Here is a 14,778-nt window from a genome sequence, read left to right as displayed (position 1 = left end):
GAGTCCCCCCAACTCGGAGGCAGCCCTTGGGCAGTCAGGAGTGGCATCTCAGCTGTGTCCACAATCCTGGTGAGTGGTGAGGGCTGCTCCATACCGGCAGCACAGCGCTGGTAGCTGCAGCACATCCAGCCCCAAAACGCTCCCTAGAGAAGAGTGCGGCATTTACTGGAAAGCAGTGACCCAGCAAATCCAGCCCCAAACACCAGCCTACTGGATTTTGTGACTTACTGTAATGGGCAGTGCCAGTGCTGCCTGAGTCACCCCGCCCAGCCAAAATGAATGATTTCCAAGAAACTCAGCTCCACGACTGAATCTGAAGCTTGGTCCTCAAGCCGTCCAGTCGCAAATTGACCCCAGATGGTGCTGCATGCCCTGTGCTGGCAGCCTGCCTGGGGTCTGAGCATCCTAAAGAAAGGAGTGGGCTGGTGGGGCTGCCACCTCCTGCTGCTCCCCTGGTTTTCCTGCGATGAATGCCGTGGGAGAGATTTGCTAACAGCATCCTTGGCTTTAGCAACTTCTCCACCTGCTCTGTGTTTTAGCCCGCCTCATTGCAGACTTGCCTGTGATTTGCTTTTCACGTTTTTCTCCCTTGGGTCCACCTTCCGCTTCTGGATCGATGCTGCTGTTTCTTTCTCCGTGCCTCCCTGGAATTTTTCCAGCTTTTTCAGTTCCCTTACAGCCTTCCTAAGCAGAATGCCTTTATGCCAGCCCTCTGCTGTGGTGTCCTTTGGTCTGTGCAGCCTTTTACCTGCTTTAGAGGAACCTGGGAAATCGGAAAGAGGGTGGCAGAAGGACCACAGGACACTGCTCCCACCCCAAAGCACAGCCAGGTCAGTGACAGGGCGTCCCGCTAAGCCTGCAGCTTTACTGCATGCAGCCTCCTGACTTTATTATTGCCTTCATGCCAACATTTCTCCAGGGCAGGGCTCCCCAGAGGCTGTGCAGCAGTCCTAGGGTGCTCCAGCAAGGCAGCGGTGATGACCACACTTTGAGCAGTCAGAAAACCTCTGCAGGCAGCCACAGTGCTGGTGAGAAATGCAGCAGGCATGGGCTGGCAAAGCTGTTTGCAAGGCCAGAACCCCAGCAAGGCTGTGACGCATCGAGCACCTTGGTTTTGAGGTGGCAGGTGAGAGGACATGGTGTGCCAAGGGTGCCTGCAGGCGTCTGGGGAGGGGCTGTGACTGAGGATGGTTCCCTGTGGGCATTGGGCATTCATCAGCACTGGGTTTTACCCAGCTGCAAGACCTGCTCGCAGTGCTTTGCACACTGCTTGTGTCTGCTCTGCCTCTCCGAGCCACAAACCTGGCATTGCTTGCCTCCTTCCAGCTCGGGCTCATCAGCAAGGCACAGGTGAGCAGTGGTGTCCCCTTCAGCCCCACTGCAGACCTCCCTCTGGGAGGAAAGCCAGCCCTTGCTGATGCATGGCAAGCCTTGGTCATGGTCATTCATACACCATCAATGCCTCCGGGGGCACGGGGAGCTGGAGGAGGCAGGACGCACTTGCGATCACACACAGGCAGTGTATGGCTGCTGCCGTGTCGGTCTTGCACAGGTGCTCACACATAGTGTATCAGTTAAAAAAACCCAAACAAACTAGGTTATTGGGATCTTGGCATGGGGTAATGCTGATGTAGGGGATCAAATCCCTCAGTTAGTCACTGTCAGAAAGAAGAAGGAGTCTCCATTGCAGGCGTCCTCCAGCACTTACAGGTCTTAACCACATGCAGAAGACTGTCCTATGCGACTACTTCTGCAGGGACTGTTCCTATTGACTGTTTACAAATGTCTCAATAATGAACATCTCGGTGTTACAATTACAATACAATACAATTACAATACTAATTATGATAGTCAGATGTGTTTAGGTACAGTTATAAACAGATTTAAAAGACTTATTTGTAAGTGTCTAAGAGCTCTGCCACAATATCTGTAAAAACAACCACCTGGAGCAAATACGCATACGATGTATGTAGCGGTGCAACGCAAGATTTAATCTTCCACAGATCTACTAAACACTCTTTCAAGTGTTTGCCCTTGCTCTCCACCTCTCCCCCATCTGTTCTACTCTTCTGTCTAGACTGCTTCTTTACCTCTCCTGTCTGTTTGCACACAGAAAGAATTCGGGAATCGTGACCTCGCATCTTTCACTTTACGACATTTAATAGCGTTTGTATAGTACAACTCACTTAGTGTGTCCAAAAGAAAGGCCACAGAAGTATTTAGGCCACTGCTGCTCAGGGCCTCTGTTGCCTATCACAGGTGTCAGCCAGCCAGCTTCAATACTGAGATATTCTGCTTCTTGGAGTACACTGTGATTCATACAGTGTATCATATATATGATCACGCTACGATCTGGATCACATTTTAATATCTATCGGTGTATGCCAACAATTTATCTTCAGTCTCCCTAAACACGGACCACATCCCAGCTAATTAGGACATGCACCCAAAGGCACACATGCAGTGTCACCTCTGCATTAACTGACTTAACAGCATTTTCCGTCTTAATACATAAACACACTGATTGTAACAGCTAAGTTCAGGTCTGCTCTCCTGCCTCAGGCACAACTCCCTGGTAATCAGGCATAACTGCTTAAGCCCACAATGATCATTATTTGTGCTACACTAAAATCTGAAGCTTCCAAGTAGAGACATCAGTTATCTTCCAGGAGCTTGCAAGCAATCTCCTCTGCCCACAACTGGCAGGCAAACAAGCCCAGGTAGGGCTTCTCAAATCTAGGCCTCCAACATTGCCTTGAAATTCAGTTTCTCTATTTCAGACAGCCAGCCTCTGGCTCTGTGAAGGTCCGTGACAGATAACAGCACCGTGCTCCTCCACTGGTAGGGGCTCCCTCATGCCGCAACAACGCTGCCACACCACAAGCCAGCTCTAGGCTCACCCGAGCTTCAGTCCCTGCAACGTAACACAGTCCCCACCACCACCACCCGCCTGGGTTAGCCGACAGCTTTCAGCATCAGGTGAGCCAAACCTTTTGCTTTCATTCTTCACCGCTCTGCCAAGAGCAGGCTTTCACGTGAGCCTCGACTCACACCCTGCCCTCTGTGTGACCGTTCGGTGTGACTGAGCTCCCATGCCAGATTCGTGGCCGCTTCAATTCACAACCTTCAGGATAAACTGAGCATCACCCTGGGTAGCTGCAGTAGGGACCCAATGCACGTCCAAGGGCAGTGCCTTGGCACCAGCTTCTGACATCTCCCCAGGCAGGAGAAGCAAAGACACAGGGAGCACAGAGTGCCGCTAACCTCAGGAAGCAAAATCCATCATGTCCCCAAGCTGCCCTCAAAGGACGCAGCACAAAGGGGGAAGGAAACTTTGAAGCCATCGCTTTGCTAAGAAGTAATCCCTGTCCGCAACAGAAGGGGCAAGGGTCTCCTGAACCTTCACCTAACATATTATTTACTGAGACTGCTATTAGCTCAGAAAGGTTGGGGGGGAGGGGGCGCGAAATCAGAGACCAGAGTCACAACAGAAGGTAAATACAGAAATCTTTACACGTCACCTAAAAAATGTGAAAACCAGGCAGGCAGTAAGGAGAATTCCTTCATTCTCTTATTTCAAAAATATAATTCTGGAAGAGCTTTTCAGTGTGTTCTTGCACAAATCTTTGCATTCCCACCCATGCGGCAAGAGCCTAGCCTAATATTGCTACACACATAGGCAAGTTAGGCTTTGTCTGCCTGGCAGCACTATGAGTTTTACTGCTGCAATTCCTCACATGGAGGTATTTTCCGGGGAAAGATAAGATTGAAAAAAGCACCAGTCATAGAACAAAAATTTTAGAATTCTCCCAAATATAGAGAATTATCTTACACCTTGAAGCTTCTCCAAAAGGACAAAGTCTAAGGTGTTTCTGCAACTACCACAACCAGACACTGTGCCCTCACAGTTAATTTTTTTTAAAATGCTTCTTGAGATTGATACAGGCGACCCATCTTGCAAACCACGCCTTCTTGTCAGAGAAAAAACTGCAGCTATCGCGCATTCAGTTGAGAGCGCCTTTAGGGATGTGCAACACTAACACCACTGGTCACTAACCGATTCGCTGTCCCAGTCCTGCCTGCACACAAGCAGTTAGGGAAAGGTGACCAAACACGCCAGTTTGTTTTTCTTGGCTTTAGCTGCACACTGAGGACAACCCGATTACACTTAACAGCAAGAAACGTTTCCTCAAGAGAGGCTTAAACGAAGACAGAAAAGCAGGGTTACAGGTGAGCTGTGGGAGACATTGCTTTTCAATAGCCACCGTATGAGAGGAAGTACAGGGACCTCTCAGCAACAGGAACCTACACGTAGGGGAGAACAGGAACACAGGCTTACGTTTCCACATTAAACTTGTTGCCGTGTGAAATCTGACTAGAAAGCTTTACAAAATAGGTAAAAACGTTTAGACAGGAATTCCACAGGAGGCGGATGGCCAACTGAAGTATGCAGAGAAACGTAAGCACCCCCTGCTTTAGACACTGTACTTTGTATCCTGGTGTTTTACAAAGCAAGGCTATGCAACCACAGCATTTGTCCCCGCTACATAAATTAAGCACGTGTGCAAGTTTAACGCAAATGCTGCAAACAAATACAGTTCTCAAATATTTCCAGTTGTAAGAGACCAAAGACTAGACAGACCCAAACGAATGGTCTTATTCACAACAAGGACAATCCTATCAGCTCATGACCTGGTCCGCACAGACGGCTGGCGGCCAAAGTGAACTCCAGCAGGTACCATCCTTTAGCCCACGGGTGGCAGGCGAGCTCTGGAAGGAGGCAGCCGCAGGCTATACGGAGGACAGGATGGGGGTCACTGTGCTCGGTGGAGATAAAGACACTAGACGCTGGGCACACGTATCGACTCTTGGAAACACCCGCTTTGCTGGGCGCACGTATCGACTCTTGGAAACACCCGCTTTCCTCAGTACACCCTCACTAGCGGAACAGCCGCCTGGTTTTGTACTGAATGCTTCCTACGGACCACAGGGAAAGGCTTTTCTAAAAACCGTAGCCAGGCAGGTGGATGCGAACGAGAGATTTGGCTGTTGAGCTGGAGGAGTCACGAGAAAAACACCCGAAGGGTGAAGTGAGGAAGCGAGGCAAGGGTGCGGAGCGAAGGAGCAGGAGGAAGCGAGAACGAGTCCTCTCCAAGCCTCGGAGAGGATTTTCAGAACAGAGTGCTCTCCTCAGCAGGCGCTCCTCCAAACAGAGGCTTTACGCGACACACTGCACGAAAACACCTGCACCTTGGTGAAGGCTGCCGGGGCCGCTCCGAGGATAAAACCCGAGCACGCTTACTACACAAGTCCCTCGGTAATCGGCAACAGACGAACGAGGGGCGGTTAAGCGGCGCTGCCCGCTCCCCCTCTCCCAGCTCCGAGTCGGGCTCCCGGCCCCGGGGGGGGGGCGGGACGGGGACAGCCGCCCGGCAGCGCCCGACCGCGGGCTCAGCGGCCGCGCCCCCGCCCGCCGGCACCGGACCACGGCGCCGCCCCGCGCCCCCCCGCCCCTGCGCAGGGCGAGGGGGAGCCCCAGGCCCGCTCCGGACACGCCGGGCCCCTCCGCAGCCCGGGCATCGCCCTGGTGACTCCTCAAGCCTCCCCACAGCCCGGCCCCGGCGCCACGGCCCGGCCGCGCCCGGGGAGGCCGGGATCGCCGCCCCGCTCCCGCCGCTCACCAGCTGCTTGAGGTCCTCCTCGGAGAGCCCGGCGTAGCGGTACCGCTGCTGCTCGAACTCGTACCGCGTCGTCTTCACCACCACCGCCACCCGCGACGGCCGGAACCCGCCGCCCGCCGCCCCCAGCCCGCCGCAGCCCCGCCGCCGCGGCGGCGCGCACGGCCCGGCGCCGGCCCCGGCCCCGGCCCCCTCCGCCGCGCAGCGGAGGGCGAGGAGGCGCCGGCGGGCGCCGCCGAGCAGCGACAGCCCCGGCAGGGCGGAGGAAGCCCCCGCCGCCCGCTGACAGAGCGGCGGCGAACGGCGCCCGGCCGCCCGGCCGGCGAGGCAGAAGGAGCCGCCGAGGAAGCCCCGCGCGGAGGACATCGCCCGGGCTCGCTCCCCGCCCCGGGGCGGCAGCCTGCGGCCGGCGGGCGGGCGGGCGGGCGGGCGGGCGGGAGGGAGGGAGGGAGGGAGGGGAGGGGCGCGGCGCGGCGCTGCCCGGCGGCGGCCGCCCCCGCTCTGAGGCTGCCTCCCCGCCCGGGCAGCGCTCGGCACACATGGCACGGCCGCGCCGCGGCGCCCCGCCCCTCCCCGCACGCAGGCGCGGCCCCCGCCAATAGGGAAGCGCGCCGCGAGACTCCCACCCTCCGGGGGTGGGTGGGGGGGTGGGGCGGGGCAGGAGCAGCGGGGGAGGCTCCCGCGCCGGAGCGCATGCGTCCGGCTCGAGACCAACGGCGCCGGCCGCAGGGGGGGAAGGCGGGGACAGCTCCCCCTCCCGCGCCTCGGGAAGCGGGAGTTGCGCATGCGCCTGGCGCACCAAGTCGCCTGCCCCCACCCGCCCGTCGTCTCGCGGTGCCGCTTCCCCCGCCGCGCGGGAGGCGGGGCTCGAGGCAGCCAGGTGGGCGCGCGCCGGCGGCCGTCGTGAGGGGCTGGGTCCCCTCAGCCGGGCTGCCTCGGCTCCCCCCCGCCCCGGAGGGACACCTCCTGCGTCCCCTCGCCGCCTCCCGCCCAGCCGCCTCCTGCCCAGCCTCCTCCTGCGGCGACGGCTCGACAAATAAAGCCGCTTGCGTCCTCTGAGGTAGCTGGGGGAGGCGAGAGTTGGTAGCTGAGAGGGCTGTGGAAATCCTGAGGTGGCAGCTCCCGCAGGTGCCTCGCGGGGAGGCTGGCTGGCTACCTTGTTAAACTTGTCTGAGGAAAGGGATTCTGGAAGTTAGGAAAAAACACAACAGGTGCTTTGTTTTAAAAGCACCAAGTACCGCATCTTGGGAGGAGAAGGGTGTGATTTGAGAGGTCAATCTCTTACTCACGACTGTTCTGCTCTGTATTACGTTTATTCCACTGTCTGAGGAAGCGCAGAAAAAGGCAACGTGGTGAAAGCAGCAGGCTTGGGAAAAGACCTGTGAAACGGGCCTGTGAGTGTGTGTGTCCGCATTTTGCGTGTCCAGGTTTTAAAAAAAAAAAAAAAAAAAAAAGGATCGTGTGTTACTTTTCAGTATTGTAAGCAAACTATCTAAAAAAATGGGGGGAGGGGGGCGGTTACATCATTAATAACTGCCTTTTCAGGTATTGACTTTCACAGTTGGGGCGGTGGTTACATCATTATTAATAACTGCCTTTTCAGGTATTGACTTTCACAGTTGGGGCGGTGGTTACATCATTATTAATAACTGCCTTCTCAGGTATTGACTTTCACAGACAGTACTTCTGCACTGAAAGCCTCGTTTACGCACGTTTTTCTCATTACTCGCCTTGTGCCCGTTCTTTCCCTGGAGGAAGTCACAGCTTCTCCTTGTGAGGAGGGATTGAAAGCAGCAGCTTTTACCTGTCAGCCCAGCACCCATCTACGCTGCTCTGCTAGGAGAGCCTTAGGAAATGAGAATAGCTAAACCCATTCAGCTAAACAAAAGCTCCACCCAGTCTTTACTGACGGGGAGGAGGTTTTTCTACCTACCGATTAGCTTAGCCTTGAGGGAAACTACCACAAATCAGATTACCAGGAGAGTAATTAAACATAACTAATTCTCTTGCTAACCAGCTAATGCCTCGTTCTGTGTAACTATTAACTTTTGGATTGTACAAAGCAGTAGATAATACGAGATCCTGGAGACCAAAAGGATAAGAAGAGGTTTTGAAAATTTACAGCTGTGTTCCAAATTGTTATCTTTTTGATAGTTTATTTGACCCTTGAGCTGCACCTCTAGGATTCTGTGCTTCGTGTATTACCTATTTATACGGAACTGTTTTCATCCTTGAAAGGCAAACTTGAGTATGGAACAGTATTTTACTCTGAGGCCACGCAAGTATTCTGTTATGGTCTTTTGAATTAATGCCCACAGCAAGCATTATAAGCATAAAATATGAAATACTTATTTTAAAATGTAAATTCCAACCAGTAGATGATATCTTAAATGTTCTGGAGGTAGAGCTGCGGCACAGAGTAAGAAGTGATTCATCCAGGGTTCCCAGAAGGAAGTGTCTGACAGACTGACTAGCTGAAGAGCGCACAGATCACCATGCGACACCCCATTATCTACGTGGAAAAAGTTTTAAGCTTTCCATAACACATAAAATAGAGTTTGTGAAATGTCACTTACAGATCACATCTTACTTGTGAATAGGCCTATTTACTCTCCCTTACCACACCTTTTGGTTTGAATATACAACTGGTACACAGGAACAAGGCACAAGTATCTGTCAAATGACATGTATTTTGAAATATATTCACAGTTTGTGACACGACATGTCTTCACACCCCATCTTCAATGACTTCGGAGCAATATACCCAGTGCGTTAAGGGATAGATTTGTTCATACAGAATTAAATTAATAAGCACAGGCATTTTAGCCTGGTATTCCTACAGGATACAAGTATGAAGCACAGGTGAATTCCCACTGTAGTGACTTTCTAGACCCTTGGCTAACCATGACCAGCTTCATTCTGGGCAGAGAGTACTTAAAAATTCCTTATGGAAATGGACACCTCAATACTGCCTGCAGTAAGGAAAACTCTTCAGAGTAATGCACATTTTAGATGCCAAGGAGTTATCATACATGAGGTAAATTTCAAGATGCAAATCCGTAGAAAACCAGGCATCCTTAGCTCTACATTCTTCAAATTATACAGTGGACTTAAAAAAACCCAAAACCTCTGTGTAATAAAATAATTTATTCAGTGTTAAAAACCAATGTAACTGGAAAGTTTTGTATGTAAACACTAAATTAGGAAATTCCTAAGTTATTACACTAGCTGCAAAAGTGGCAATGCATGACTGTACCAGCCAGCAGTTTTACATAAGAAGGTCTCCAAATGCAGCCTTTTTGCATCCAAAGGAATTTACGTATTGCTTCTAGAGTAGTTACAGTGCGGGACAACTGTTCATTTCTACTCCTTACTGAAGTCTGTGAGTAACGCCTTCTTGTGATCATTGAATTAATCACCAGTGATAAAATTAATCCAATCATTCACATGCTCTATACTTTCTTTATATGCCCCTACGCACTACTGATACCTGAAAATGACAGTGCTGTCTTTCTGTTGAAAATGTTAATGTTGTCACTGTTGGTTGCATTCACACAGGGGGAGATGAACAGACCATCACGGTAACATTTCACAAAACTGAGCCCTCAGGTTTTGAGCCCAGCTGACCACAGCTGTCAATTCTGATTATCCAGAGGGAAACTCCAGACTAATGCTTAGAGAACACATCACTCGTGCAGCACATCAGAATCTTGACAGGACAGGTAGATGAACACATTAGCAGGTGTAGTCTGATTAAACTTCTGATCCCAGATTCTACCCATGGGTGCTTCCATTTTGCTCGCAACGTATGTACCCTCATCAGTGATTACATAGTTGGGTCATACGACTGCTTCATAAATTCCAAAACAGAAGAGAATACTTCAGAAAAAGCAAAATAAGTGCAGTTATTCTTACAAATGCAAATTGCTGAAAATTTGTCACACAAAACCAATGGGAAGGGTCAAGCTTTCTTGTCCACACGTTCATTAGAATATGTTTCAATTAACAGAAATCTACTTTTCTACTTTTCTTCCCACTCTTTGCTTATGCAAAGCAAACTACACTGTCCTGAAGTGGACTAACACAACTGACTTCACCATTTCAGAAGCAATTTGAATATGCTTGAACAGCTGCAGACACATTGTTTTGTAAGAGTAACTTTAGTGTTTGTGCAAGACGACTCGGTAATCTGAAGCCCATTTTCCAGACAGACAACTGCTGTAGAACAGGCAAGGTATGCTGCTTCTAGATCTTCCTGCCAGCATGCCCCAGTGGTAGGTAGGGAAAGAGGATGCTGTTTCCCTCCCTGACCATGTCATACTGGCTGTCGGCAGCATTGAAAGCAGGATCAGCTGTGCTAAAGGTTTTCCCTGTATTCATTCATTCAACAGAGACAGTACCAAACTCTTAACTTCATACAGTCTGCCAAAACTAATTGGGAGGTCACTGAAGATCATGATGTAAAAACCTGAGTGACAAGATTTAGAGAGATACAAACACCTCCAGAACATAAGCCACTTAGGCTCTCCCATCCAAGTACACTTTGCTAGAAACTCCTAATCTTAGTGGCAGATATCTGCATATGTATCCTTATATGAGGAATTGTTAGTCTTCCCTCCTTTTGAAAATTATTACTGTACTCGTATGTAAGAGCTTCCAGCTCTGCAGCCCTCGCATATATAAATTAATCACTGGGATTTGTTAGAAATAAGTAAGTAACATTCATCTGAAAGAAACATGGAAGAACACTTTGCTCCACAAACAGCAAAATTAACGATATCTACTTTCATATGGATTTGGGTCATATCCCTACACCCGTCTTCAGGACACAGTAATCCCAGGTATCCATCCTGCCATGGTTTCTTTCTCCTCCCTCCCAGCAAATGCTGCAGCTTGTTCAGAAGCAGGAATGCATCACTCAGCCCCACAAGCCTTACAGAAAATACCAAGCTTACTCTGAAACTTTTTCCTCAAAGGATACCTTCCTCCGAGTTCTGTCACTCAACAGTTGCCAATTTTCACGAAGAACTTAAATTGTCTTTGAGCCTTCTACCTCCCATCCAATTTTTCTGAAACTGAACAGTGGGCTCTAAGTGGGCCTGACAGATGGACAGAGTACGCAACAGTTTAAATCTTGTTTCCTTAGGAAAACGGGGTTGGAAGGAACTGTCTGTAGGAAGCTCTAACTCGGACACAAAATAAGACTAGTTAGATGGAAATTAAAGCTGTAAGAAAGTTGTTTATTGCTCAGGCATAGCAATCGTTGCTCTGGCTGTCATAAAATGACAATCTTCACATTTTTAACACCAAATTAATATATTATGTATTAGCATACTTTCAGTCTTGAGAGACAATGAATTTTAGTGCAATGAGACTGAACAGAATAAATAACTAGGATCTCAGGAGTAAAAATTCATACCATAAAGATGTCTGCACAGACACCTATTTATACGTCATCTATTACCACAGTATCCAAACCCTTCAAAACAGTTAAGCATCTCTTTTCCTCCTCAGCTTTTAGGAGATGTAGCTTCATGTTTGAGAGTGTGTGGTTGTGTGTGTGTGTGCGTAAGCATGTGGGTTTGCGTGTGTACTCGTGTATACATGTAACAATCCTAGGAAGAGGCAGATCAAAGGAGAGTTTATTTGTGAATGATCATAAGCCTTGTTCCTTATGCTGTGGGAGCAAATGGCAAAGTTTAAGTCCTGTGTCTGCAGAAGTTCTGTTGTGCCTGCCCTGGAACACTCCTTCATTTGACAAGGATTTTACAGCTGTAGTAGAATTTAGAGGGATATCGTGACACTTGGGTGCTTAAATCCTGTTTCATGGAAGGCTTTGATTATCAGGACAGACTTTGAAATTAAACTCTGCATTCAGTGCATAGCCAGCTGAACTCCAGGGCAAAGTTATCACCATGACCTGTTGCTAAATACAGAGGGCTGCTGTGTTTTACAACTGCTTTAGTTTCTATAACATGGAGCTTTGTTCCCGAGTATGAGTTGCAGCAATGAAATATGAAGGTCAGTGATGCAAATACTGTTGTGGTCAGGAGCAAGGCCGATAGAAAAGGACACAATGTACAGGTAGTTATGGAAAGACGTTACTCGCAGACTGAAGAGTGCAATCAGTGCTTCAGTGTTTGACACAGATGCTCTGTTGTGAAGCAGTCCCCTTTTCCTGAAGGCAAAAACCCGGTCCCACTTAAGCTTACTGTCATCCAGATGCTAAATCAATGTCAGACAAGTGCTAATTTTGGCAGGGTATTTAGGATTCAGCATAATCCAGATGCTTGCTAGTCCAGCTTCACCTGGATGCTAATCTTGACAGGGCACTGAGAATTCAGGAAGAAGCTGGTATTCTTCCAACTTCATACATGTTGTTCAGACAGGAAAACTAAAGTGTAATTTGACTCCTCGGGTGCGACGCAGCTTTTAAGATTGAAAAATTGTTACAAATACCTTAATTAAAAGGACTTCAGGTATTTCAGAACATTGTTTCAGCTCTGAGGATGACAAAGAAAGAGTATTTGGTAACCAACAATATACAAGGCAACAGAGAGTCGCAGCGGAATGATTACAGGCATATTTTCTTTCTCTTTTGACAGAATGAATAGAAAATACAGAGTATAAATGGTGTCTGTACTGTGCACAGGCTTATGAATGATCCAGTAACTCTTAATTCATAGGTGGCATTAGAGAGAATTGATTTTTCTAATTCCTCATGAGAATGGTTAGGTCAAAGGCAGTAGTTTGTGGAATCACTTTTCTAGAGTGAGTGGGTCTTTGGCACTGCTGGGATTATTGCACATATTAGGATGTGTAACATATTAATCTATTTCAAGGAACGATGCTGTTCAGGGATAGCTACAGCTAAGGCAGAAGTAATTTCAGATAATCTCACACATTTAAGAGAAATTTTTAGGCAGATATCCAGCTATACTGTGCATGCGTTTATTTGCGCATACTGAATGGACAAGTAACAGTGCAGGTGCTTGTTTTGTGCAACTGAAGAGGTGTTCATGAGTGCAAGTGGATATACTTTTAGATTTTAAAGCTCATATGCCTCTAGAACAGACTTGCAGTTCCTCATGCTGAATTCTCCTGGTGCTTATGGCTGTAAAGGCAGATTGTGGTTCTTTGCCCTTTAACAGAATTCTATAACCAGTATGCAACTCCAGGTATTTTCAAAACAAAGAGAAAAAAAAACCTTGTTATGAATGCTAGTTTCACAGGCCTTGGTCATGCTAAACTGCCATCCCCAGTTCTGCTTGTATGTACTTACAAACAGGATGCTGAATGTTACCACACAATTTTAAATGAATGTTTTTTCAGTGAAGCCTGATTTAAAGCTTTCCAAATGTATCTTTTAAATAACAGATGAAAAGTAACAAGTATCTCTTCACATACATTATTAGTTCATGGTTATGTGCTTTTATCCATCAATATGATGAATAAACATCTATTCCCTATAAAATTCCTTACTTTAATAATGCATCTAAATATATTTAATTCTAAAATCTGAAGCCTTGGTAACACTTCTTGAATATTGGAAGCCATTGTGTCATTGCCATCTCAGTGCAAAGCAGGCTGACTGGAATCCTCAAAAGTGCATCTGAAGTTCTTTCTCAATGTATTAAACTTAAGCTGTCCTTAAAATGAATCTTTGCTTAAAACTCATAAAGGAAAATGCATCTGATTTCCTCCCTCCTGGGACTAATGCGTCAGCTTAGACATTTTGGGAAGATGAGTTCCCAGCCATGTTGTTGTAACCTCTGGTAGGTGTCAGGAGCAGACTATGGACTGCCTGTGGTTCCATCTAGAATGATCTGAAAAAGAATTTGAAAAAATCCTGCTTATTTGAGCATATTCATGTTTTGAAACAATCTGGTATTTCATAATACCAGAGCACTAGGTTAGAGTTTGGATATGATCAGTTCCTGGTTTAGGTAAATATCTAACTAGATAACACAGGATTATTCACAAATATTTGAGCATGTGAATAGTGAATGAAGCCTGTGACCCCCCATGTCAATAAAGACAAGCACATAAGCACTTAAGGATTCAGATGTCCAGATAGGACATGTGTCTGTGATGCAAATCATCTCACTCTATACAGGGAACATTGTCTTAACACTTTGTAATAGATGCTCGCTAAGCTGTGAGAAAACCAGCGTATCTTCAAACAGCTCACTGGTCATGATAAAGTACCCAGGGGTGTTTTTGGTCTGTAATCTCTATGACTTTGACTCATCTGCAAAAAAGCAGATACAGCTGACTAATGCCAGCCATGTAACTCAGTATCGGTTTAAAAATTGCTACTACCATCTGGCTCCTGCTAAATACTAACTATAAGTTTCAAACTTCTTACAGGTGAAATGAAAGGTCTTGCGTTTGTCAGAACACTAATCTGATCCCCCCCCGCCCCTTTCCTAATATGTCAGCATTTAAAGCCAATCAGAGTTGTCTCTTCTTCTCTGCTTTAGATGTTACTGACTTCTGCTGCAAAGAATGCAGAAACTTGGACTCCAACAAAGAAGTTAATTCTTAACTTTTCCTCAGTTTTAATCACAATCAGGTATGGGAGTGTGTGTTTGAGATTTATGATTTGGAATCCTTAACAATTGGAAAGAATTTAAATTAAACTGACAAGAAACATCAAGCAAAGATAGCAGTTCTTCAGGAGTTCCTGTGGTGTTGCTGAACAGTAGTTCCTTTAAGAACTTTAGAAGTATTTTACTTAAAAATAAAAAAAGCTCTTGTAACATTTTAAATCTTGACCAACACCAACAGATGACAGTCCTAATGAGGCCAACATGGGAGGTATTTGTATAGTGGACCAGAAAAGGTCTGTAAAATAGAACAAAGGCTGCACTGTCTGGCTCTCCACACCAGTAGTCTCCAAAATCCATGCAATTCTTGTTGGATCCATACAGGACACACGATGTCTTCGCACACTGTGGTTTTCTCTTAAGGTCTATGGCTACATACAAGAGAGACCTCTTGGGACTTACCTAGTCCTAGACTCCAGCATCTTTGAATTCACCCTAACAGCTTCTAAAAGAAAATTCCATGCCAAGAAAGAGAGGACACCTCGATCAAA

General features: G+C 47.7%; 2 protein-coding genes across 2 annotated transcripts in view; both read right to left on the bottom strand.

Annotated features, from left to right (window-relative positions):
- Positions 1-5,801, bottom strand: part of NADK2 (NAD kinase 2, mitochondrial) — a 367,514-nt gene extending 361,713 nt beyond the window's left edge. Inside the window, exon 1 of the mRNA XM_049796491.1 lies at positions 5,682-5,801. The gene's annotated coding sequence lies outside the window, so the exon portion shown is untranslated. The remainder of the gene's footprint in view (positions 1-5,681) is intronic.
- A 6,470-nt stretch (positions 5,802-12,271) lies between these two features.
- LOC126036560 (ran-binding protein 3-like) overlaps positions 12,272-14,778 on the bottom strand; it is a 34,010-nt gene continuing 31,503 nt past the window's right edge. The window contains exon 15 of the mRNA XM_049796500.1: positions 12,272-13,504. Coding sequence (XP_049652457.1) covers positions 13,461-13,504 — 44 coding nt within the window. The 3' untranslated portion in view covers positions 12,272-13,460. The remainder of the gene's footprint in view (positions 13,505-14,778) is intronic.

Source organism: Accipiter gentilis, chromosome Z, assembly GCF_929443795.1.
Source record: "Accipiter gentilis chromosome Z, bAccGen1.1, whole genome shotgun sequence".
Classification (NCBI taxonomy): Eukaryota; Metazoa; Chordata; class Aves; order Accipitriformes; family Accipitridae; genus Astur; species Astur gentilis.
This window is presented reverse-complemented; position numbering and strand designations above follow the sequence as displayed.